We start from the raw sequence: 23,904 nt of genomic DNA, 5'->3' as shown, positions 1-23,904 counted from the left end.
CAAAAATATTGAATGACTCAGTGTGCTGACATGTACACCTGTTAATTCACTGATAATACTAAAAAAATTCCTACTGTTTCCTGACAGATAATATATTCAGAACAAACACATGCAGCCTTTCTACAACTGAGCATTACCCGTCTCTCTTTATGCACCATTGAATGAAGGATTCCATAGTTCCACACTGCCTGTTGAATTCTTATACTATGCCAAAGAATATTGGAATAAAATATTCAGGAAAATGTGAACACAAGCTTGCTCTCTTTAATTTTTGACTTCATGAGACATTAAGGGAAGATGAAAATATTTAAATATATGTGACTGATCTTAAGTAATAACAGGTGGTAGTTGGAGGGTGTGCCGTTTTTTGGAAGCACCTTAAATGATTTTGGACATTCTGTACCTGCTGCTTTGTTTTCTGGCTGGCTGTTACCTGTAAAGCCTTGTACCATTTAAACCTGGGATTTTTGAAGGGCTGCTTTCTCCTTTATGAGCCTGGCTATACAAGGGTCTCAGGTGCAATTATAAATAACTGTAAGTAGGTCTGGCAAAAACTCTTGTCAGAAATTGTGGAGAGCTGATCATTTTAGACAGAATTGAATTGGATGCATCATTACTTCAGTGCTGTGTTCCTGTGTCAGCTGTGTCTTCATCTGAAATGTCTGCATCCCACCACCATTGGAAATCTAGTTCACTGGATTATCAGACCATTCAACTTTTGTAGTGATGCCTGAATTGTGGGTATCCCTTTCATAAGAGATCCAGTGATCGGTGTTGATGGGTTGTGCAGATATTTCACTGAGTTTAAATGTATTGTTTCTTTGCTGTTCATTTTACTTATCTCTGATTTTAGTTCTCTATCATAATGATAGCTGCCAGGGGAGTAACTGTTAATCCGTTACAGTGTAGTAGACTAATGAATATGGCATACGTTTTCTTGAATGATGGACCACTTTATCAGATGCATGGAAGATATTAATTGTATTTAAGTGCTCATTGTGACACTGTTTTGGACAGCCTGTATGGAGTGAAAACAACAGAATATTGGACATGTCAATGCAGTTATTGTGATCTGAGTTTAACTCAAATGAGATTTCACATTCATTCATTAATTTATATAGATATGTGCATATTTTTTAAAAGTTCAGCTCATTTTCAGTAATGAAATGTGTTCATTTACCAGCTTTTTATTGTTTAGTTTGAAGAATGCAAATATATGATACAAAAGAGCTTGCCTTGAAATATCTTTGCTTATACTAATCTGGATTAATTCACTTTGCTAGTTAGTCTCATGTGGCGCAGAGTGGTAGATGGCAGTATTGCAACCGAAACTCTCCCTACAACCCGAGTTCGATCCCAGAGGAAGCTGGATTCTTGGGTAGCCAGCTCAGGCCGACTCAGCCTTCCGTCCTGAGATCGGTAAAATGAGCACCCAGTTTGCTGGGGAAGGTGACGACTGGGAAAGGCAAAGGCAAACCACCCCGCTACAGTCTGCCAAGAAAACGTTGCGAAAGCGGCATCCCCCCAAAGGGTCAGATGTGACTCGGTGCTTGCACAGGGGACCTTTCACCTTTCACAGTTAGATGTTATTAAATAGGCTTACTAATTAGTATCCTTTTGATTAAGAAGCATATTCTTCCCTTGTGAACTGAATAACTAAATCACATTTCAAAGCTTTTTTTCCCCAAACATTTTCCAAACCTGGTTGTTTATTCATATCAATAGGAACTTCATGTTATTCAGAAGCACTGCAGTCTGTTAAGCAATTATTTCATCAGTGATTAGGAAAGACATTTTTTGCAACACAACTGGATTTCTCTAAACTTTTTGTTTAGACAGACAGTAAGATCTTATTTTGATGCTGCTTCCAGTGTCTTGTAGCTTTAAGATTTTTTGAACTTAAGAGCTCACAGACTTTGAATATTACATATGGCCAAAAAATGAAAATCTGTAAATCTGCATTCTGCATAAAAGCAGAAAATACAGGAGGCACACTGATTTGATCCATTATGAACAATCAGTGAGAGTCAGTTTGGTGTAGTGGTGAAGGTGCTGGCCTAGAAACCAGGAGACTGTGAGTTCTAGGCCCCTGTTAGGCATGAAAGCAGGCCAGGTGATTTTGGGCCAGTCACTGTCTCTCAGGCCAACCCACCTCACAGGGTTGTTATTGTGGGGAAAATAGGAGGCAGGAGTATTAGGTATGTTTGCGGCCTTGAGTTATAGATAAAAAAGTGGGATAAAAATATAACAAGAAGAAGAAGCTGTGAAACAATACAATCCCAGCAGTAACTTTAAAAGGGCTTTGCCATTGCTGGTGGTGCACCATATTAATAAGAGAAGGGTTTTATATAGCCTTTTCATGGTAAGATTTCTTTGGTGTTGTCCAGTTACCAATTATTAGGAATAAGTCTCCCCTAATTTCATGAAACTTTCTTCTGGTTAATGTGTTTAGAATTAGGAATGCAGAATTTACCTTCTATCCGGCAAGACTAAAGTCCATCTATCTCAGCACGGTTAACATTGAACAGCAGAGGCTCTCCAGCTTTGAGTCTTTCCCAGTCCCAAAAACTGAACTAAGGATTGTCTGTAAGCAAAGCTTTTGTGGGATGCTTGAGCCAGAAAATTTCTTCTCATTCCCTATCTCTTATGTCAAAACCCAAGGATCAAAAATCAGCTCTCATTAACATCATTGCTAAAAATGAGCAACAGAAGGAAAAAAACCCCCAGTAATCTCTGGTGGAAAAAATAAATAAACAAATAAATAACAATTTACTGCTGGGGTGAATGCCTCGTTCTGCCTAGCGATAAGATTGGCTATCAACAGCTAGTAGTTTGGGTGGCTTTTAATTTACTTCCTAAATTACAGGATGAATACCTTAACTTGAACTGGTGGCAGCGGCAGATAGGTAGGTAGGTGGAGAGAGAAAGAGGGAGACCTAGGAAACCTAAACAAGATAGGACTTGTTGACTGGACTGCTTGAATGGGAGACTACCAGGCAAGCACAGAGCTGTCAACTAAATGGGAAGTTGAAAAATATCCTTAGGAAAAGCAATGGCATACCAGTCCCATTGTGGGGAAGAAAATTACAAGTATTCATGTTATAATCAGAAATCAAGCTTAACTTGAAGGTGTCCTTTTTTATACCTCAAAGGCCAGCTGATAGGGAGCTCCATAGGAAGAGGGTTATCTCACTTTGGGACATGTTTATCAGCCTTTTGAATGCATCTGTTTGGCATCTGTGTAATAGAAAACAGTAGACTAAACAGAAGCCTGACCTGAACAGGGCTGTTTTCATCTTGCTTTGCTAGTATCAGTCCAATTAAATTATATTGTCAGTATATTTGATATGCCTTTGGACTTACCTATACCTTATAAGTCAGAAGTAACTAGATAACTCTATGTTGCATGTATTTTTTTCACCTGGAGTTGAAACTTTAAAATTCCGAACTAACTGATATCAAAAGCCCTCTTCTACTTTTCAAAAGTGATTTTTTCACTGGAAAAAACCATTGTACATGCTGTAGTGGAAGATGAGACACACCCAACTTAAAAGCAATAGTGAAATTTACTTGCATCAACCAGACCAATTGCTCTTGCTTTTTATTGTTCGTTTGGGGTGATGATAATAGTAGGTGGTGCTGACAGCTTTCTGAGCTAGGCCTTGCCTTCTGAGGTTGAGCTTCCTCCTTTCAATCAAACGTTTGCCTTAATAGGCCACAGTAGGAAATAAGCTATCTCTGAAGAACAAAGCCCTGTGCCTCCATGCAGAATTCTCAAGTTGGGGCTTTGTCCACGTCCTAATTATTGTTGATTTGCCTTTAAATTTCACTGGATTGCTTCTCTTTCTGTTTCTCAACTTTTTATCCATGATTGAAAGCGGTAGTTACTTTGTGACTGAGCTGGAGGTAAGTTTTATTTGGATGTATGTTGTTGATTTTTTTTTTTTGGTCTTTGGAAATGCAGTATCCTCCTTGATAGCAGATAGTTAAGAATTCTCCCCCTCACCTTTCTGGTTCATGTCGCAGAACCCTGAGACTTGTATTTGGGAGTTATAATCCTTTTTGCTAGACTATAGATAGTATGGTGATGGAAGAAGTACTTCAGTTTACATACTTATCTCACGTTTGGCTGGCATAGTGCAGAAATTTTATCTCCTGTGTAGCAGTGTTAACAAGTAGGTTCTTTTTAAATTACATCTGAAACTTCCCTAGAGGTAACAAAATCAGTCTGCTTATTCCTTGAGCTGCCGTAACTGCATTTCCCTTTGAGAACCCTGGTGCTTTTCAGGACTAAAGTGATTTTTAATTACTGTTTTAAAAATTTTAAAAATCTATTACTGCAAGACTTCTTTCTTGTTGAGGAGATGGATTAAGTCTGGTATGACAAGACTTTTCTTTTTCATCTGCAGAAGAAAAACACATTAACAAGCTAAATTGCTAAATATATTGGACATATTTCCTTTGAAATTTGGCACACTTGTATTGCAAGGAGGAGGACACTGCAGTTCCTACTGCACAGCTTGCTTGCCCATTTGTCTGTAAATGCAGAGCCAGAAATCTCATGCTCACATTGTGCTACCTGCTTTGCAAACACTGAAGCTTTTTGGCAAGCACTTAACAGAATATAAACTCAACTCTTATTCCGGCTGGATGCCTTCAAAGCTTGCAGACTTCAGCTGAGTTATTCACACTTCTGTCAGATAGTCTCCAGTAATAGAGAAGTAATAGAGGATTTGCAAATTTATAAAAACACAAGGTAAGAGAATTGCCAGCTTCTCCATTATTCTTTTGAAGGAACTGATACTTCTCATGTCTTGTGGTTGAAATACAGAATTTGTGTGTATATGAAGAGATTTAGTTACAAGGTTGCTTTAAAATCTTAACACACTTTTGAACATTCTGGGAATGGCTTTACTGCCCTTTGCATGTACTGTAATTTGACTGCGGAAGTAGTTGCAATGAATCCTAGGATTATCCATGCTCACCTTAAACACTGACTGTTCTCATCTCTGATACCTGAATTTTCAGAAAAGTATTTCATGGTGCTGGTTTTGCTGAGTCACGCAAATTGCTTTGGGGGAAACTTCATTTCTAATAATAGTTCTGATGGTAATTTAGTAATAAAGTATTGAGCCAAATGTATAATGATAGTATATAGCAACATTCAGTCAGAACAGATTTGCATATTTTGAATCTTGGTTTAATACTTTCAGCCACACAGTGTGGTATTTTCTGTGCAGTTTTCTGTTACCTGCTATTTAAAGAAAGTTCACCTTTAAAGAGAAAACGATGCACTTCTCTATACTGTGAACAATTTTTTTTTAGTTTGGTGGGTGGGTGCAGATGCTAATCTCACATATCTGCTCAGAATACTGCAGGGAAAAAGAACATGAAATTATGTTGATGTTTGGAAAAGTAACTGCCACTCCAAGAAAGCTGCAGAAAGCTTTGACATTAACATGTGGAAAGAGGCTTTTATTTCCTTGATTTATAAAAAAGGAAAGGATTGGACTGTTCTGAACTATATTGATCAAGCTGATTCCTAAATGTGAATTACAAATTCTTCACAGCAATTTTTGCTAAGAAGCTAAATGATTTCTCAATTGAGATAATACTGTACATTCTGACTAGCCAGACTTTGTCCTGCAGAGATATATGGGAGATAATATCAGATATATTCTGAATGATACTGATAAGATAAACCAGAAAGACCAAATATTGGCTATGTTTTTTCTTGATGCTGAAAAAGTCTTTGACAATCTGGAATGGACGTTTCATTTGCAGTTCTCAAAAAATGGTCTGTAGCCCTAACTTTTTACATGGATACAGAGTCTTTATAAAAAACAAAAAACTGAAATTATTGTGAATAGTCTTACTTCACAGCAATATATTATACTATGGAACAAGCCAAGATGTCATCTTCTTTATCTTATTAACATTAAAAATGTTGGTAATCCAAATACATCAAGAAAATAGAATCCTAGCAGTCAAATTAGCTGCACAAGAGCATAAATTGAAATTATTTGCCGATGACATTGCATTAACAATTGGTCAACCTAGAGTCTCTTTAACAACGCTGATTGAACATGTTCAACAATATGGTTCGGTGTCAGGTTACCAAATTAATGAAGAGGAAATTCAGTTCTTCACTTGGAATTTGGCAGAGGAAGAAAAGCAACTTGCATATTGACTAACAGTCTTAATATCACTGCTAAAAAGGTCAAGTATTTAGGAATTTTTTTACAAAGAATAATAAGCTATTTAAGAACAATGATTTACCAGCCTGGAAAAGTATAACAGATATTTCTAGTTGGAAGAAATTAAATTTCTCTTGGTTAGGAAGGATTATAGATCTAATAAAAGGCCAAGGATAAAATTCAAGAATGTACAAGATTAAAAAAAAAGATGGCCTAGTGATTCCAAATTTCAGATTGTTCTATCATGCCAGTTGTTTAACATGGATTTCAGGATGGATTACATTTCCTTAATGGCCCCATATCCTCAATGAAAGGGGCAGGTCTTCCACAGGGGCTGCATAGATGCATTTAGGTTGGTACTTACAGAAATAAACAGTTCTTAAGAGACTGCATAATATTAAGTAACTTATGTTTAGGATAAATATTCAAAAAGAGTAAGTTCAGACTTTTCCCCTCTTGCTTCCTTACTGAATATCTATTTTTATGAGGAGGAAGTCTAAGAAATCTTGAGAAATCTTCTCAGTGGGGAGATGACAATTTGTTCAGATTACAAGATTTTATCAGTAACAGGACAAAATTAAAATCTTTTGGGACCCTTGTTAAACAGTGCTCTTCCATACTTACTTGGTTTCAGTACTTTCAAATAAGCAGCCCAGCAACAAAATAATTATGGAAATAAGAGGGAACATTGAGAAATTGGACTGAATTTGAAAATCACATAACTCATAATGCTAAACATTTGTTAGGTACAATTTTTAATTTATTATTGAAATATGGCTCAGAATCTGAACAAATCAAAGACTGTATGATTAAATGGATATAAAAATCTCAATACAATCATAGAGATGAAAGAGTGGGAATTTCAGTGGAAAAAATACTAAATTTACCTCAATCATTGTACTTAAAATCAGATGTCTTATCACTAGTATATTAATCCAGTGATGGTTGCTAAAATGAATACTGTAACTCCTTTTCTGTGGAATGCTGGAAATGCAATGAACAGATTGGATTCTTCAGTCATATGTGGTGGCAATGTTGCAAAGCCCAAGAATACTGGAAAATAAATCATCATAGAATGGAACAAATTTTGAAAGTTGTTTCCATTTCAACCTGAGATATTTTATTAAACTTCACTAAACCATACCTTTCTTCAAAGTATACTGAATTATCATTATATATGTTAACAGCTGCAAGGATAGTACACACTTTTTACTGGAAAAGATCTTTGTTCTCCTCTATGGAAGAATGGCTAACCAAATAATGGGAATATGCTTTAATGTCTAGAATTACTTCATATTTAAGAAATAAACCTGATGCACAATGCAATCTTATTTGGAAACCATTTCTAGGTTACAACCCTACACATGGAATTGTGCCACAGAGCTCTATTTTAATTTGCCATAATTTACATATTACATAATATTTTTCCAATGTATTCTTTATTATCTATAGTTTTCCTGTTTTCGTCTTATTGATTTTAGTTGTGTTAACTAAATATTTTTAAAGTTCAAAGGGATATGTTCTGACTAGAAACTGGGTAACTGTCTTACAGCATTTAAGTTTTTAATTGTGTATTAGAATATATTAGCTATATGATATTTTAAATATGTTAGTTATTTGAGATTTGTTCACTATCTGCTATATTTTATGTTTTTCTTAAATTATGTGTACTATATACTCTTTATTTTAAATGTGTATTTGAAAAATAAAAACAAACAAAAGACATTAACACTACTTTAATTTAATATGGAACATGCCTTATCCCTTAGGTGATTCTTTCATACTTTACTATATGCGCCTCCATTATATTTATTTTGTAATTGAGCAGCAACATATTGCTAAACATCAGAATTTTATTTTTCTAGGTTAAAACAAAGTATAATAAGGATGTATCTATAAATCTGTTTACTTAATCCGCTAGCTATTCCGTATTCTACTAGGTATTAGGTGTGCAAAACTTTGTGATTGAAGCAGCCTTTTCAAGTATTCCAAACTTGAATCCAAACACGCATGTTGTGTGAGTTTTGTTTCGAGCTTTGTACAAAACATACTGTACTCAGAACAAGACTTGTCCATTTTGAGTGACATCTTGATGTGCTCCATGTTGTTCCTTGCTCTGCAGTCTGATGTTGGGTTTTGTGATTATTGTTTTACAATATTTTTCCCTGTCTAGCCAGTTGTGTATCTGCATTAATTGGCTTAGACTGGATGGGTGTTCTGGGGATGGAATGCTGAGGCAGAGTGGAGTTCCTTATTACATGGCTGAGGGCTGAAAAGCCGTGGGGGACTCTGCTCTGCTAATGGGGAAGGAGGGCTAGATCAGCTGCACTTCCACTGATTGGCCAACCACAAGTGAGATTATTACTGCTACTGTTGCTTGCTTCACCAGTGAGTATCTGCCTGCTTGCCTCAGACCCCCATCCCATTACTCTAGTAGTGTACTTTTTCACTTGCTTTAGTTTTAATTTTAAAGCAGTATTGAGTGCTGGTTAGAAGAGAAAGATCATCCTTCTCTGTTTTTTAATTCATCTCCCCCTTAAGACATTTCTCTCTTACTCAATCTACCCCTGAAGTGCCTGCTTTTTGGGGGGGAGGGAATTCTTACAGCTAGATGGTGGCTACATACACCCTCCCCCCTACCATGAAACCCTAACTTTAAAATAACTATGACTTGGAAGTTATAAGCAGGTAGAAGGACAGTTGGTCAAGAGAGGGAGGGAGGACAGTTGCTCGTAACTTCTTGCAGCAGAAGTAATTGCATCAGTTGTTGTCATCGTGGGTACCACTAGTCAAAGTGGGTACCTCTGCCTTCCCTTAGAAGCCCAGAAGCTGAGCTTGAGGGACAGGAGCCTGAGGAGTTGCCCTACCCAGTGAACCAAGATCACAAATAGTGGTAGAGGTGTTCCAGAGGAATCAGTAGATTGTAATCAGCAAAGTAGGGAATGAGTCATCAGGACAGGGCAATATGACAGCACTTTAAGCTTGCAGTTAAAGACCCATGCTATGCTTCTGAACTGTTGCAAGGGGTGAGGACACCAAATTTTTTTCAACATCAGGAATACTTAAGCAGCTTCTTAGGCATCTTCCTAGTGTCATAGAATCATAGAGTTGGAAGGGGCCTAAGAGGTGATCAAATCCAACCTCCTGCACACCGCAGAATTTACTACAACATCCCTGATAGACTATCCAGCTACCAGTGGCAGCAATAGGAAACCTGCAGTGGATGAAGCAGTCATTTGTGAGCAAACAACAGGATGGTCCAGAGATATCAGATGTGAAATAATGTATTCTGCAGATGTGGATGATGAACTCTTCAGCACTCGAATGCATGCCCCTTTGATCCCCAGGAGTGGAGACTTATGATCAAAGCAGTCTTTGTGCTTATGCTGTACTTCATGAGCCAGGTTTTGCTCTTGCTTCTTTTTTAAGAAAAACTTGGGGTAATTCCAGGAAAGTGACCCAAAGGTGAAGGAAAGTTTATCAGGAATGGATATCTCTCCTGGTGGACAAAGCTCCTTGTTGCACATGGGGCTCAGAAGGAGTAAGGGAGAATAGCTGTATTCAAGAGGAGAGGCTTATACCATCCAGCAAGCATTCCACCCCTAATAGTAGTAGTACCAGACAGGACTCTGTTTCCAGCCTGGGATTCCTCTTGGCATGTCTAAGCATTACCAGCCTCATCTTTGGCTTCATTGCCAGGAGAACAGAAGCAGAATTGAGTGAGTTAGAGGAAGGCAAGCAAAACTGCCTGTTGTTGGACTGCCAGACCTGGTAAAGGTTGATCAGTAGCACATTCCCGCATCCTGAGTGAGAGGGTGTTAAGCAAGGCAGGTAATGCCATGACACCCTGTTGCTTTTACACGGACACTGGGAAGTACAACCCATCTTTCTTAAGGTACCCTCCTTTTCTTGATGCCCCTGGAGAGGAATTGAGGGATAACGCCTTACTTTCCTCTCTAAATCACAGGCAGCCATCTGTCCACTGATGGCCTTGGCCCCTGATGAGGGAGTGCTGTCCCTTAGATACCAGTTCATCTGGCTCACTCCCAGAAGCAGTTACTAATTCCATATTGGGATGAGTCCATGGCTCATGTCACCTGAGTGATACACATTACATAGAGATTCAGTCATGGATCACCTGAGTAATGTGTACTGGGGCCAATCTATACATTGCCCCCTAAGTTAAAATGGTATTCTGCCAGCTTTCTCTCAAAGTTCTCCCATCCACTCTCACCCCCTCCTTCATGCACAGCCCATAAGAATGTTGCTAGGTCCCAGTCAGTCAAGGTGCAGTGACTCTAAGGAGGCCCCATACCATTCAAAGCACATGCACATGGAGGCAATTTTCTGCACAGCAGCAGGACAAACTTCAGGCCAGAGAGAAGAAGAAGAAGAGGATCACTTGCAGCTTTATGTCATTGTCTGCCAACTGGGTAAGTAAATTGCCATTTTTTAAAGATTCTTCACTATGGGGAAATAAGAGTTCATGTGGATGGAATGCCAATGTCCCTGCAGAAAGAAGCAGTTCAGTGGAGATAGAATAAGGCAGGTAAATCCAGTAGTGTATGTTTGTACATGCACCACTGTGTTTCACACATAAGTGTGGCTAATGTTTCAGTTGTACAAGTTATTCATAGAAAGACTACTAACATTGTAGTATATTGGAATGGGTCTGTAGTTTTTCTATATATGTGTTATAGTTTATGCATGCTCTTGTCCTCTAGATGTTGAATTTCAGGATGTCTTTTAAAAAGAAATGATTTTTTTTTTCCAGTGATAAAGGCACCTCGGAGCTTAAATCAACAAGACACGCAGAGTGGACACGCACTACACATGCACACCAAAGCTCAGCAAATCAACATAAAGTCTTTTCAAAATATCTTCCCTGTTTGTTTGTTTGTTTGGTCAAGCTTTGACTTTTACCTTGTTGATACTTAGTTTCAGGATGCCTTTAAAGGTGCAATGATGGTTGCAGTTTGCGAGTTCAAATGTGGTGTGTGTATGCATGCATGCACTCTGAAAGCTCTTGTACGTAGCTTTCAAAATGCATTAAAAAAAATAAGGATTTTCTGGTGGGTTGATTTACTGAGCTTTGTTACATATACTCTCTACATTACTCATCTACACTACTCCTGTTCCTGATTTTGCCTGGTAATTGAAAAGTAGTACTTCAATTTTTTTATTTTTTTATTTCTATTATAGTATTCTTAATATTACTTACTTACTTGCAATTTTTGCTGGCAGTTTTTTCAGAACCTGGAAGTGGCAATAATAGTGCAGCAAGGGTGGAGTGGGGCTTCAATTTTTGTGTGTGAATTTTTTGCTGTGGAAAAAGGAGGGAGGGGATACTTTTGTGCTTTATAGTACTCCCTGTCTCCCCAGGAGCCCACCTCAGGCAGCAGTCAGGCACTGATTGCAGCAGCCTTCTGGACTGGAGCAGCCTCAGTAGCACAAGAGTGTTTTCTCAGTCTTTCTATTTGCAATGGAAAACTTAAAGAGTAGGGGAACATTTTCACACTACATTGTGCAGGAGGCTGTCAATAAGCATACTAATATGGGCATGAAGGGCATCCCTTGCTTACATTTTTTCCTCTAGATGGAGAAAACGTGGTACATTCAACGTTTGTTCCATCCTCAAAACGTGGAACACTTGGGTGGGGCTGTTTTGTTCGGACCTCGAAACAAAATGTGTTTCCTATTTCATGCATACCTTTACCATCTACATTTTGTCACGATCAGTTCCAAGGTTAAAACTGAATACTCCGGCATATATTCTTTTTGTGTAAATTCCTCATCCTTAGTAATACTTTGCTTTTTATTTTGAATAGATACACATATAAGTGTTGTGGTCTATATCAAGCAAGCCTGTTTTGTTTTTTCATTTGCTCTTTTTTAAGCGATTGCATGTATATAATCTAATTCGTGCTTCTATGAATCTAAAAAAAATCAAGATGGTAGAAGTAATGTAAGTAGCTGTTTCAAGACAAGATTGAGTTAAGCCAGCAGTTTCGATATCTTACCTGATAAGTCCTGCTGAAGAGACGGAAAACACATTATTTGTTTAAGCATGCTTTGGAAATTATTAATTCCAGTTCAGTATCAACAATAACCCTTTCTGAGGGTGTTTTTTAAGGCAAGTCATGATGTATCAAAGATTGAAAGCTTTTTATATTCAAGATAAAGTCAGTATTTTACATGATCTACAGGAATGATTACAACAGATGACATTCACATACAGGGTACAATATCAAGATGACATTGACCAGCTGAACTTAATCTGGTTGACTGATGAACAACATATCATTAATTGTTTAGCTTCTGATGGATCAAATTAGCAACACTTTCTAAACCTCCTTTCTATACTGTAAAAGGATACACATTCTCTTTTGTCTTGTTCCATTAACTTTCAGTTTGTTGGTTCCTCTTTTTCTGCAGAGGGAGAACCGCAGGCTTCAGGAAGCCAGCATGCGACTTGAGCAAGAGAATGATGACCTCGCTCATGAACTTGTAACAAGTAAAATTGCTCTACGAAATGACTTGGATCAAGTAAGAAGCCTTCCTCTAAACTAGGTTTCTGTGGAAATCAGAGTCCAATAGTAAAAAATAAAACAAAATAGAAAACAATTATCTCCTAATATTTGATATTGGTTATGTGTGGAGATGTGAGTTAGAAGTGTAAACAGAATTCTTAGTGGGCTCAGCTTGACAGTTACTACTGTTGCAATCCTGGAAAGCTGTTGGTCGAAATTGCAGTAGGAATTCAGTTCCTTTTCTAGTATTGAAGGCAGTTAGACATACAGTATATAGGCCTTATTGGTCAGAAAGCTCAAATTTGAAATTAGAACTTTGGAGCAACTATTATTTAAAAATGTCTGATAAATATATATTTCTTGAATCATGGGATTGTTAATTCTTTTTATTAATAAAGTTAATAGAATTATTTTAAAAAGCATAGTGTTCTGTTTGGATGCTACAAGCATAAATAATTGCTCCATATGTTAACTATTGACAGAATAATCAAAAGAATTGGACTGGAAATGTTGGCTTTGGATCTTTCAAGATAGGATAAGAATCTAGGTCTTCATCATATATGTGTCACACAGAATCTTTTACTACCCTGGAACTCCAGAGTATGGGGGAGGGGGAGCCACCAGTAGCACCTATGTCCATATATTATCTACAGACCCATGCCTGCACTGTCCATGCTTATTCAGGGGATCTCACTCATTGCTTAGCCCATGTCCTGCTGAAATTCTCAGGCTGAAGACAAAGCGGATGTTTTGAATAAGGAACTGCTCCTAACCAAGCAAAAACTAGTGGAAACTGAAGAGGAGAAGCGAAAACAGGAAGAAGAAACAGCCCAGGTAAAACAAGCTCCACTGATCCATGCGGTCATGCCAAAAAAGAAAGGGATAGAGAAAGTACCACTCTCTTAATCTAGAGAGACTTTGATTCTCTTAAATGTTTAGTGTATATTAATCTTGTTTCAGTTATATAGAACAACCTTTCCTTGAGGTATTTGAATATCACTAATAGAAATCGTTCCTAAACTTGTTGGACAAATTTGAAAGTCATATTAGGACACAATTTAGCATGACTAGCAGGAGGATTCTCATTAGCTAGATGCTCTAGCTAATGTGTTCCTCTTGTTAGCTAACTTTGGATTCTTGCATCTCCTGAATCGGAAATCAGAGTTAACACTATTTATATATGTCAGCATCAGAAATCATGTTTCAAAGGTTTTCTTTTAATTTGAGATTAACTACAGCTAATTAATAACCAATTTGTCACTCCAGATATTCAACAATCTGGAGTTAATTTAAATGCAGGATTAAAAGTTTGTGAGAGATCCTGGTGCACATCTACAATTCCTTCCAGCTCAGGGATTTCACAATAAGACACAGTTTTATGTCATGCAAAGACAGCTGATCTCTCATTAAAAGATACCAATATTTTGTTGTCCTAGGAATTAAACTGCTAACTTAAACTCCTAAAATAGTTACAGCTCAGCATTTTCAGTTTTATTTATGTCCACATTTCTACACTGCTGCAATCCAAAGACTCAGCAGCTTACCAAGGGTATGAAATGGTAATGCACAACAGAAACTTTTTTAGATAAAAAGTTGTGTTTCAGTTTAAGTGGTCAGTTATTTTAGAGTTATCTAGATTGTTTAGCTATTTGACTAAGATTAATGCTAATTGATTTTCTTTCCTGTATGCAGCTGAAGGAGATCTTCAGAAAGCAGTTGGAAAAGGCAGAATGTGAAATAAAGAAGACAAGTGCAATTATTGCAGAATACAAACAAGTAATATGTTGATTTGGGGGGGGTGTTTTAAGTATTCAGTTCCCTTTTCAGTATGTGTAACTTACAGATAATAAATGAAATAAAGATGAGACCCAGTTTGGTATAGTGGTTAAAGCTCCAGGTTAGAAACTGGGAGATTGAGAGTTCTAGTCCTACCTGAGGCACAAAGCTGGCTGGGTGACTTTGGGCCAGTCATTCTCTCTCAATCCGACTCAGCTCACAGCATGGTTGTTGTGGGGAAAACAGGAGAAAGAAGGAGCATTAGATACATTCCCTGCCTTGAGTTATTTATAAGAAATAATAAAGGCAGGATAAAAAATCTAAAAAAAAAGATTCTGTAGGTATGTTAATTCCTAGGTAAAATCTGGAAACAGCATGACTGTTATTTGGAATTTAAAAATTGAATGAAGGTTAGCATTAGTAGCAAACCTAAACAAACCTAAATATCCATTTATTTATTGTTAATTTTAATTTTCTTGTGTAGTTCATTAATTGTTTTTAATATTTCATTGTTTGTTTCACTGATTATCTTTTGTATTTTTGCATTCTGTTTATTTTTTGTAATCTTGCTATAAAATATAATAAAATGGAGGGAAAAGAGGGAAGAAGAGAAATAAATAAAATAAAACAAAATATCCAATCTTGGAAGATCAATGGGACCAGGGTTTAAGAAAGGTAAAATATACTTCTTAGGATTTAAGAATGAAGTTAATCTATCAGAAAATATTACTTTGGGTCTGTTGGACCCCTCAAAGAACATTTTACAAAGTTTGAACATCAGAGGGTTTTTTTTGTTGGCACTGTAAGAAATTTGAGGGTTTTTTTAGCACATATGATTTAGTCTTTTCCAGCCATAGCTTTATTTTGATTTCAAACCATAACATGTTCTTTTTTTCCCTTTCTGTTATGTTTATTTTTATCATGATAATGTATTTAGGGTTTTTTTCTGTATAATCCCTAATGGCAGTTTTCTGAGTAGTGTTTGTATTTCAGTATTTTTAATTGATTAATCCACTAATTCATTCCCAGGACAAATCTGAACCTACTGGAAGTTAAAATTTAATTCTTAGCCACCAAACCAACAAAGTCTAGTTAACAAACATACTTTCTCCATGTTCAAAACTTGCAATAGGCATATTATAAATTGCTTATCATAACATTCGTACTAATAGTTGTAGTGTCCTATTCTTAATAATCTTGGAAATACCATTCAGTTGGGTGGGAATGACACTTGACAGAGCTGACACTCACTATAAGTTGAAATATTGATGCATTTTTAAACATGTTGCTATCTTGTTAAAGGATGTTTAATTTTTAAAATGTCTTTGAAAATGACGTGCCACTTAAAGTATTCTATCTTTTCTAGATTTGTTCCCAGTTGAGTAGCAGACTAGAAAAACAACAAGTAGCCAGTAAAGAAGAACTTGAAGTTGTAAAGGTGAGAATTGATTTATCTCAAATTATAACATGTCTCACTCAAATAATTAAAGACTGTTAGTGATAGCAGGAGAAACAGGCAATTTTGCAGAACAGTCTGAAACAACACTGATAACAATTAAATTATCTACTGTCCAGTAAAGATTTAGGAGTTCTAAAGTTTCTCAGGTACTGGCCTAAGAAATTCTCTTGTATAGTGGGGCTTACTGCAAGGGAGAGATGTTCATATTAGATCTCCACTTTGGTGCAACCTTTTAGTCAAAGGGCATGTTATGATCTCCAGTCTGGGGCAGTCTTTTCATCAAAATCAGCATGTAAAACTAATTAAAAGATCTACCCAAAAAACCAAAGCCAAATAGGTGGATTTGAGAACATTCCCAAAATAAAAACTCCAGAAAACCTTATCATGATGGAAAGAGAAAAAATGCAATTTGCTAGGATACCAACCCTCCTCCCATTCTTTATATATTATAATTTATAACTATGTGTGTGTGTGAGTGTATAATTATAACTGCCCAGAGTCCCCCTCTTGCGGGGAGATGGGCAATAATAGAAATGTGAATAATAAATAAATAAATATAATAATTTTACAGTAACCCAAGCAAGAAGCTTTATCTGCTTGAGAAGTGTGACATTGGAAAATAGTTTTGGAAAATATTAGTGAGAGAGTCATAAATTCAAAATGCTGCTATTTATGAAGTTTCTGAAATGGGAATTTCTAATCTGGGTAATATAGTAAGATATGTTTCGTACCCAGTGCTGTTCATAGTCTGTAATAGATTTACTGCTGTATTGTCATATTAGGTAGCCTTCTTGGCTGAGAAGAACATGGCTAGGCTGAGAAGAACATGGGCCATCTCATGTCACCTGCTCAGTGACTTGCCACCAGGATATCAGTCTGATAGTGTGAATAAGGCTGGACTTTTCTTTTTTTCTTTTGGTATCGTGATTATTAACTGGTCCTGTGATTGGCTATTTCAGGGTAAGGTGATGACTTGCAAACATTGTAGTGAAATTTTCAGTAAAGAAGGAACACTAAAAGTGCCTGCTGCTAAAGAAAGCTCAGGAGAAGACACAGATGATGAGAAAGATGCCCTCAAGAAACAGCTGCGAGAGATGGAACTGGACCTGGCACAGACTAAACTACAACTTGTGGAAGCCAAATGCAAAATACAGGTAATGTGATTTTAGAAGTGTTTTGTTGCATTGTTAAATGTACAGATTGTCATTGCATCCTTCAGTGTGGCAAAGAATGGATTATAGGTAGTCCTTGCTTAATGACCATTCATTTAATGATGGTTTGGAAATAAGACGGGGGTAAAAAAAGTTACTTACGATCCATCTTCAAAGTTACCACCATCACACCACCCCCACAGTCACATGATCGCTATTTGGGCACTTGGCAACCGGCTCGCATTATAGTGTCCTGCAGTCACATGATCACGATTTGTGGCCTTCCCAACTGGCTTCCAACAAGCCAAATCAGCAGGAAACCACTGATTCGCTTAACAACTGCAATGATTCGCTTAATGGCCACAGTAAAAATGGTTGTGAAATCAGGTCTGGTCATGTGATGCCTCACTTAACAATTGCATCACTTAGCAACCGAAAGTCCAGTCCCAATTGTGGTTGTTAAGTGAGGACTACCTGTATGTTTTTTCTCTTGCATGCGGCATTTGAAATATTAATGGCTGTCCTTATCAAAGCCTTCATTAGCAAAAAGGCATTATCTGTTGGCCTCATATGATAAGGCAACCAACCGAAGTACTAGGATATGCATACGACTTTGGCATGACTTAGCTTTCCTAACAAGCACTACCCTTGGTGCAAGAAGATGCAAATGCTGCTTTTCATATACCTCTATTTTCACCTTTTTAATGATTTGATTATGTTTTGTTTTTATAATTCGTTTATTTTGGTTCAGAGATTGTTATTCATGATCAAAAGCTTTCTAAACAGGACATAGAGTAGATTCGATTCGATTCGATTCGATTGGTAGCAACCAAAATGTGTCACTATCTCAGATCAGTCATAATACATTTTCACTAAATTTGATAAATATATTTTTGTGGTCTTTATACGGAAGGCTTTAAACACCTGTACCATGCTGCATAATTACTATAGTTATTATTGTCATAAAGTGGATGTCTAAGTACAAAACCTCGCTATTGGAGAGAACAGAAAAAGCAGCATAGGGTTAAGGTGAAAAATTGTCTGGACCTTGACTGCTCCATAACATTCCATGACTAAGGCAAAACAAGTAAGCAGTACAGCAACATCTTATTTGGAAGTATCCCTTGTGTCAAGATAATTAATCATGTTAATTATTATGGTTTGCAAAATCTGTCCAGTCAGGTTTAGGAGTTTCTTCTAGAAACAGCCGGATCTTGCACGGGCTGTTCCAGTGATAGTTTGGTATGAAATGATGCCACAGCAAGATTCAGAACGATGGAGGTCTGCTCTCTCATAGAGTAACATGGGAAAAATACAAGCATCTTTATTTTTTTGTTTTGTTTTTCTTTTTTAGCAGAAAGGGATAAATCTGCAGATAAACAAGAACTTTGACATGTACTAAATTTCATAAAAATTGATGCACCATTAAAATTTCTTTTTTAAATGTCTGTAACTCTGTTGTTTTGGATTGAATCTGATGGATTACTTTAGCAATGCTAGTAGTACCCTCTATGAGAAAGACTCACACCAAATTTGAGTGAAGTTGAGGATATCTTATGCAACAGAAAGTATAGTTAGAGAATAAATTACTTCTTTCAGTATGTGGACAGAAACTCTTAACAAAGAACTACTGCATTACAGTAAAACTGTAAGGCAGAAGTGACACCAGCATTAGAGGCAAGGGTGGCTGATTACTCACTCAAATTGGGTGGAAAATTTGAGGAGTGGAAAGTTGATTTCTGGGAGCACCAACAACTTTAACAAGTTTTGGCTATCAGCTGGTCCATCAGGAGAACTAGCTTTGCCTGGTTTCTGTAAGAGCAGAAGAGTGTCTTGATATTGTAGCAGAAATGGCCTCTAATCTTCCCATCTATGTCTGTGTGGGTCTGTATAGTGATATGTTCTTGCCTTGACCCAGGTAGAATATATCACTTACTTGGTCATTTAGTAGTTCAGGGTGACATATGGGGATTTCTTTTCCTTTTATCTTCACAACAACAGTCTTGTGAGTTAGCTTGAGGTGAGAGAAGGCAACTGGCTGAAATTCGCCCTGAATTTCCAACCCTCATCATCCCTAGCCAGTATAGCCAACAGCGAGGGATGATGGGAGTTGCAACTCCACTACATCAGGAGGGGCACATATTATGTACACCATTTTTACTTCCATGGGTTGATTTGTTTTTCATGCCAGCTCAAATTACTCTGAAGTTATTTCTGCTGTATTAAACCATTCTTTGATCAGCACTTAACTCTTCTCTTTCCTTAGGAGCTGGAACACCAGAGAGGAGCACTTATGAGTGAAATTCAAACTGCCAAAAACTCTTGGTTCAGCAAAACTTTGAACTCTATCAAAACAGCAACAGGTACACAGCCTCTACAGCAGCCTCAACTCTCATCATCACCCAAAGAAGGCAGCACATAGTTCCAGCTGCATCCCATGCAAAAGAGCACAATGGACTAATCAGCTGAAGCCCCTTCAAGGTTCTTCCAGAGAACTTGTTCAAAGGGGGAGGCAGGGGAACCAGCCTGGAAATGGATTCCTTCCGTGTCTTTCATTTGTTCTAATGTGGCCCTTTCAGAGGGAAGTTCTATAAAGATGCTGTTTCATGTGGAATACTCTTTCCCAGCTGCCTTGATGGAAGCCCCATCTCAATTCCTTCATATTTTACATGTCATTTTGTATGCCTAGGTGTTAAAACATGGGTAATAATTTAGAACTACTTGTTCCATACATTGCTAAAATTCTTCATATTTTTTAAATCTTTCAAAAGAATGCTTTCTTATTGGGAGAAGAGGGAAAGACAGCGAGGTAGAGTATATGTCAGAATGTCACGGTTTGCTGGTATCTCAGAACAGTTCAGAGGTTTACAGCTGTCACTGCTCCTGGCAAAAAATGCAGCTGTTACTTCAAGGTTTGAATCTCAGGCCATATTAACAATATAACTGGGACCACAGAAATTCTAAAAACAGAGGGAAGTTACTAAATAGGAACGTGCAGTAAAAACATGTTTCTTTTCATATGTTGCCTTTAAGATTTCCATAACTTACTTATATATTGCCACTTAGAAAAACTGTCTCTCCCCACTATGATACTCTTTCCTTTTGCCAGTCTGCAGACTATGGGTATAATCTAGCAAAGGTTTTTATGAGCAGTGACCTTTGAAATAAAATAAAGTAGGTGAATTTTAATGGGGGATTGTACCCTTGGTGCTCTTGCACTACTTCTATTAATATTAATAGGGTTTGTACAGGAGACAGAAGGTATTCCTGGTAAAATGTGTCCAAAATGCATAAAGAGAAGCTCATTTATGATTGGTAGGGCAAATTTTTCAAATGATTCCTGTGTCTCTCTGGAAATCATACTTGTTTTGTATCTTTCTAAAGTGCAAAAAAGCATTTGTTACATTTTTGAATTGAACATAAAATGTTTATAGAACTGCTTATTTCATTGAGAATTAAACTATTAAGCTTAAATTGATGGAAATATTTTTTTTAATTATATGTAATATGCATAATACTATCTTGCAGGTCAACATCAACCACTGAATGAAAATTAGTTGTGTATTTGGTTTCCATGCTATGAAAAATGTTCTAAGGCCATTATTCTATTCATTTTAATTCAGATTAATGCAATAGACTTTTAGTCAGTTCTGTACAATAAAGTTTAATTATGCTGGTTCTGTGCTTCTTTGCTAGACATAATTTGCAAATATGAATTCCAAACACTATTTGACTTCCCCGTGATAACTGCGGTCTGGTAATCAAGTGGCTGCTAATGTCAGTTAACTGGTGCTGACTTTCTGTCTCAAGTGATCTGAGGAGCTCGCTGCCAAGCGAGACTCTGGTTGGGCACATTTGTGGCTGTCTAATGCAGGAATGGCTGCCACAGAAAACATTCATAGCAACACATGCAAAGGTGATCTATTTTGACTTTTACATGGACCTGAAATATGCATGATGTTACAATTCAACCCCTTTAAGAAGAACCCCTTTTAGAAATAAGTCTGAATTGACTAAAAATATTGGCTGTGGTGATCTGAAAAGATAATGTTTCTGGGACCTAAGGAATTTTGGAGCCCTTTTAGATAGTTCATGAGACCCAATTCAAATGTTTGAGTTGCAGTGCTGTATTAGTGATGCTGGGAGGTTGGCAACACATGAATAAGGTTTGACTCAGAGGAGTCTTAAGATCTTCCTATCTTTTATGGTGAAAGACTATTCATATAATTCAACTCATACAGATATTAATGTACCATTGAGTATAAATTCTCAAAAGGCATTACACACATTAAAATATGAATGCCCCATATGTTTCCATAGGACAGTGAAGTCCAGCAGTTAAATACAGTGTTTCCCTTAGAATAAGAAATAGGTATATAAAATACTTAGAAAGCATTGTTTCCCCTACTTCGGATCTAACTGAGGGCAGGAAAAGGTGATCATTTGTAGACAGGAATTGTGTAATCATCTTCCATTTCCTGTCCCGCTGATCAGTTGTGTAAAATGTGTAAAATGTTTTGTGCATGAACTTTTCAGATCGTCTATGCCCAAATCAAAACATGTATGTTTCAGGTGTTTCATTCTGTGCTTGAAACAAGAGAGGGCTGTTTTGTTATGGTCGTAGAGCCTCATGTGGTGCAGAGAGGTAGGCAGTATTGCAACCGAAACTGTCCCCACAACCCAGGTTCGATCCCAGCAGAACCTGGATTCTCAGGTAGCCGGCTCAGGTTGACTCAGCCTTCCATCCTTCCGAGGTTGGTAAAATGAGTACCCAGCTTGCTGGGGAAGATGACGACTGGGGAAGGTGACGACTGGGGAAGGCAATGGCAAACCACCCCGCTATAGTCTGCCAAGAAAACGTCACGAAAGCGGCGTCCCCCCAAAGGGTCAGATGTGACTCTGTACTTGCACAGGGGACCTTTCACCTTTGTTATGGTCAGAAGTGGAGGGGCACTGGGAAGGGAAAAAGCCAGCGACGATGACTGAAGGAAGAAAGAGGAAGGGGAAGGCAGTGGGAAAATTGGGAGGTGGATGGGCCAATGGGTTTGCTGTGCTTAGAGACTGAAGTGAAGATGTAGGTTTAATTATGAATGAAGGCTAAAATACATGCCAGAAAGTATGAACTGGTGTCTCTAGACTGTTGTGGGTACCTATGTAAATAGAAATTATAGATTGGTAATCATTGCGTGTTGCAGTCCAATAAATGGTGATAATGAATGAAGCAGAGATGAATGGGGGTGCGGGGAAGTGTGCAATATTCTGAATCAATGCCATTGATGAGAAAAGGCTATTCTGTTGGCTGATATGAATGGATGAGTGGGGACAAGAAGAGTACAGTACAGAAAAAATGATTGGACCCAATAATGACTGACAATGGTAACAGTTCAGAAATAGGTCTGTTTTAAGTACATAGTTTAGGCATAAAACTATACATGTCTACATATGGAAAAGAAATTAAAAATATCTGGTTGTGATGAAATATTGAGACAATTTATGAAGGATATAAGAGTGTTTTGAGCTTCTGAATGTGGATCAGAACATTCTTTGGTAGTGTAAAGGATGGATCTTGGGGAACAAATTGACATGGGAAAAAAAAGTCACTAGAGAGTATAGAATGACTGCAGAAAGATTTTAGTAAAGAGAATGGATGGAAAAATTTTAAGATGTGCAAAAGCTGGTTGGAAGGTAGTATGTGGGCTGTTAAGAGGAATGGATGTGTTGAAAACAAAATTGACTTATGAAAGTGCTATGGAAGTGAGAGTTTGGTGTTTCAGGAGGAACAGATAAGTACTGTAAAACTGAATGCACTGGGAAGCATACTTAAGAGGTATATGTAGTAAAACAAGAAGAGACAAGGTCAAGAATGAATGGGTCATGAATGTGAATTGAATAAAAATTAATGGACAGAACAAAAGAAGTCATATAGAGAGAATGAATGAGAATATCAAATTACACAATAATATTCAGTATATGAAGCATGAGTGAATGAATAGGTGGTTATTACAGAACCAATATATGGAGCAAGAGTGAAAGAAAGGGAAAGACCCAGAATATGTTTGGATGGAGTCAGCTAAAACTTTATGAATCTGTGTGTGGATGTAGTGGAAGTAAGGATGAATTGCAAGAATAGAAAGTTATGGAGAAGTATAGTGTTAGACTTCCAGGGGGGGTATGATGAACTGCAGACAGCTCTGCAGAAGCGGAGCAGATTACCACAGCAAAGACCAAGGAACTGGTGAATAGGCTGGTTCCTTGGAACCTCTCTGAATAAGGAGAGGACAGGAGATCACCCACATGTGCTCTGGACAGATGCTCCTTGCGAGGAGACTGCAGGACAGCGGTCTTCTGCAGGTTTGAGTGCTGGGAGACGAAGGGATTAGCCATCTTGCTCACAAGTGTGTTTGCTTGTATGGATAGACTATGTCCAAAATATGTTATTGAAGAAATGACAGATGTAAAACAAATTCTATCTGACAGGATAGAGATGGTATCAAACATAGACTTAGAACTGACAGGCCAAGAGAATGGCTTAGAAAAGGATGTTTCACTGGATCTACAAAAGAAATTGGTTGTTTTAAAATTCAAAAGGGAAATGATAAACCAAGAGACTGACCTGGACATTTTTTTTCCTATTGGATTTACAAAGGAGACTAGTTAAAACCTTGAAGAATTCTATGTGAGGGGATAAAGAATAAATGAAGAGAAATAAAATCCTATGACAATATTTGAATGAACTAAAGATTAAGACCGTTAGAAGGAAAAGGAAGGAATATACAGTTGGCTTATTTGAT

The 23,904-nt window shown here is 37.4% G+C and overlaps 1 protein-coding gene across 7 annotated transcripts in view; it reads left to right on the top strand.

Annotated features, from left to right (window-relative positions):
• Nucleotides 1-20,789, top strand: part of RABGAP1L (RAB GTPase activating protein 1 like) — a 170,550-nt gene extending 149,761 nt beyond the window's left edge. For 4 of the 7 annotated variants that reach the window (XM_063298498.1, XM_063298500.1, XM_063298503.1 and 1 more), the window contains 6 exons: nucleotides 12,633-12,743; nucleotides 13,457-13,561; nucleotides 14,420-14,503; nucleotides 15,870-15,941; nucleotides 16,922-17,116; nucleotides 19,380-20,789. In XM_063298498.1, the coding sequence (XP_063154568.1) occupies nucleotides 12,633-12,743; nucleotides 13,457-13,561; nucleotides 14,420-14,503; nucleotides 15,870-15,941; nucleotides 16,922-17,116; nucleotides 19,380-19,535 (723 nt within the window). In that variant the 3' untranslated portion in view covers nucleotides 19,536-20,789. Of the gene's footprint in view, nucleotides 1-3,645; nucleotides 3,907-9,912; nucleotides 10,631-11,793; nucleotides 11,980-12,632; nucleotides 12,744-13,456; nucleotides 13,562-14,419; nucleotides 14,504-15,869; nucleotides 15,942-16,921; nucleotides 17,117-19,379 lie in introns of those variants that run through there. The other 3 variants (XM_063298501.1, XM_063298504.1, XM_063298505.1) reach the window with 3 other exon arrangements.
• Nucleotides 20,790-23,904: the final 3,115 nt, after the last annotated feature.

The sequence above is a fragment of the Candoia aspera genome, chromosome 3, assembly GCF_035149785.1.
Source record: "Candoia aspera isolate rCanAsp1 chromosome 3, rCanAsp1.hap2, whole genome shotgun sequence".
Lineage (NCBI taxonomy): Eukaryota > Metazoa > Chordata > Lepidosauria > Squamata > Boidae > Candoia > Candoia aspera.
The sequence above is the reverse complement of the archived record's forward strand: the minus strand, read 5'-3'. Positions and strand labels throughout refer to the sequence as shown.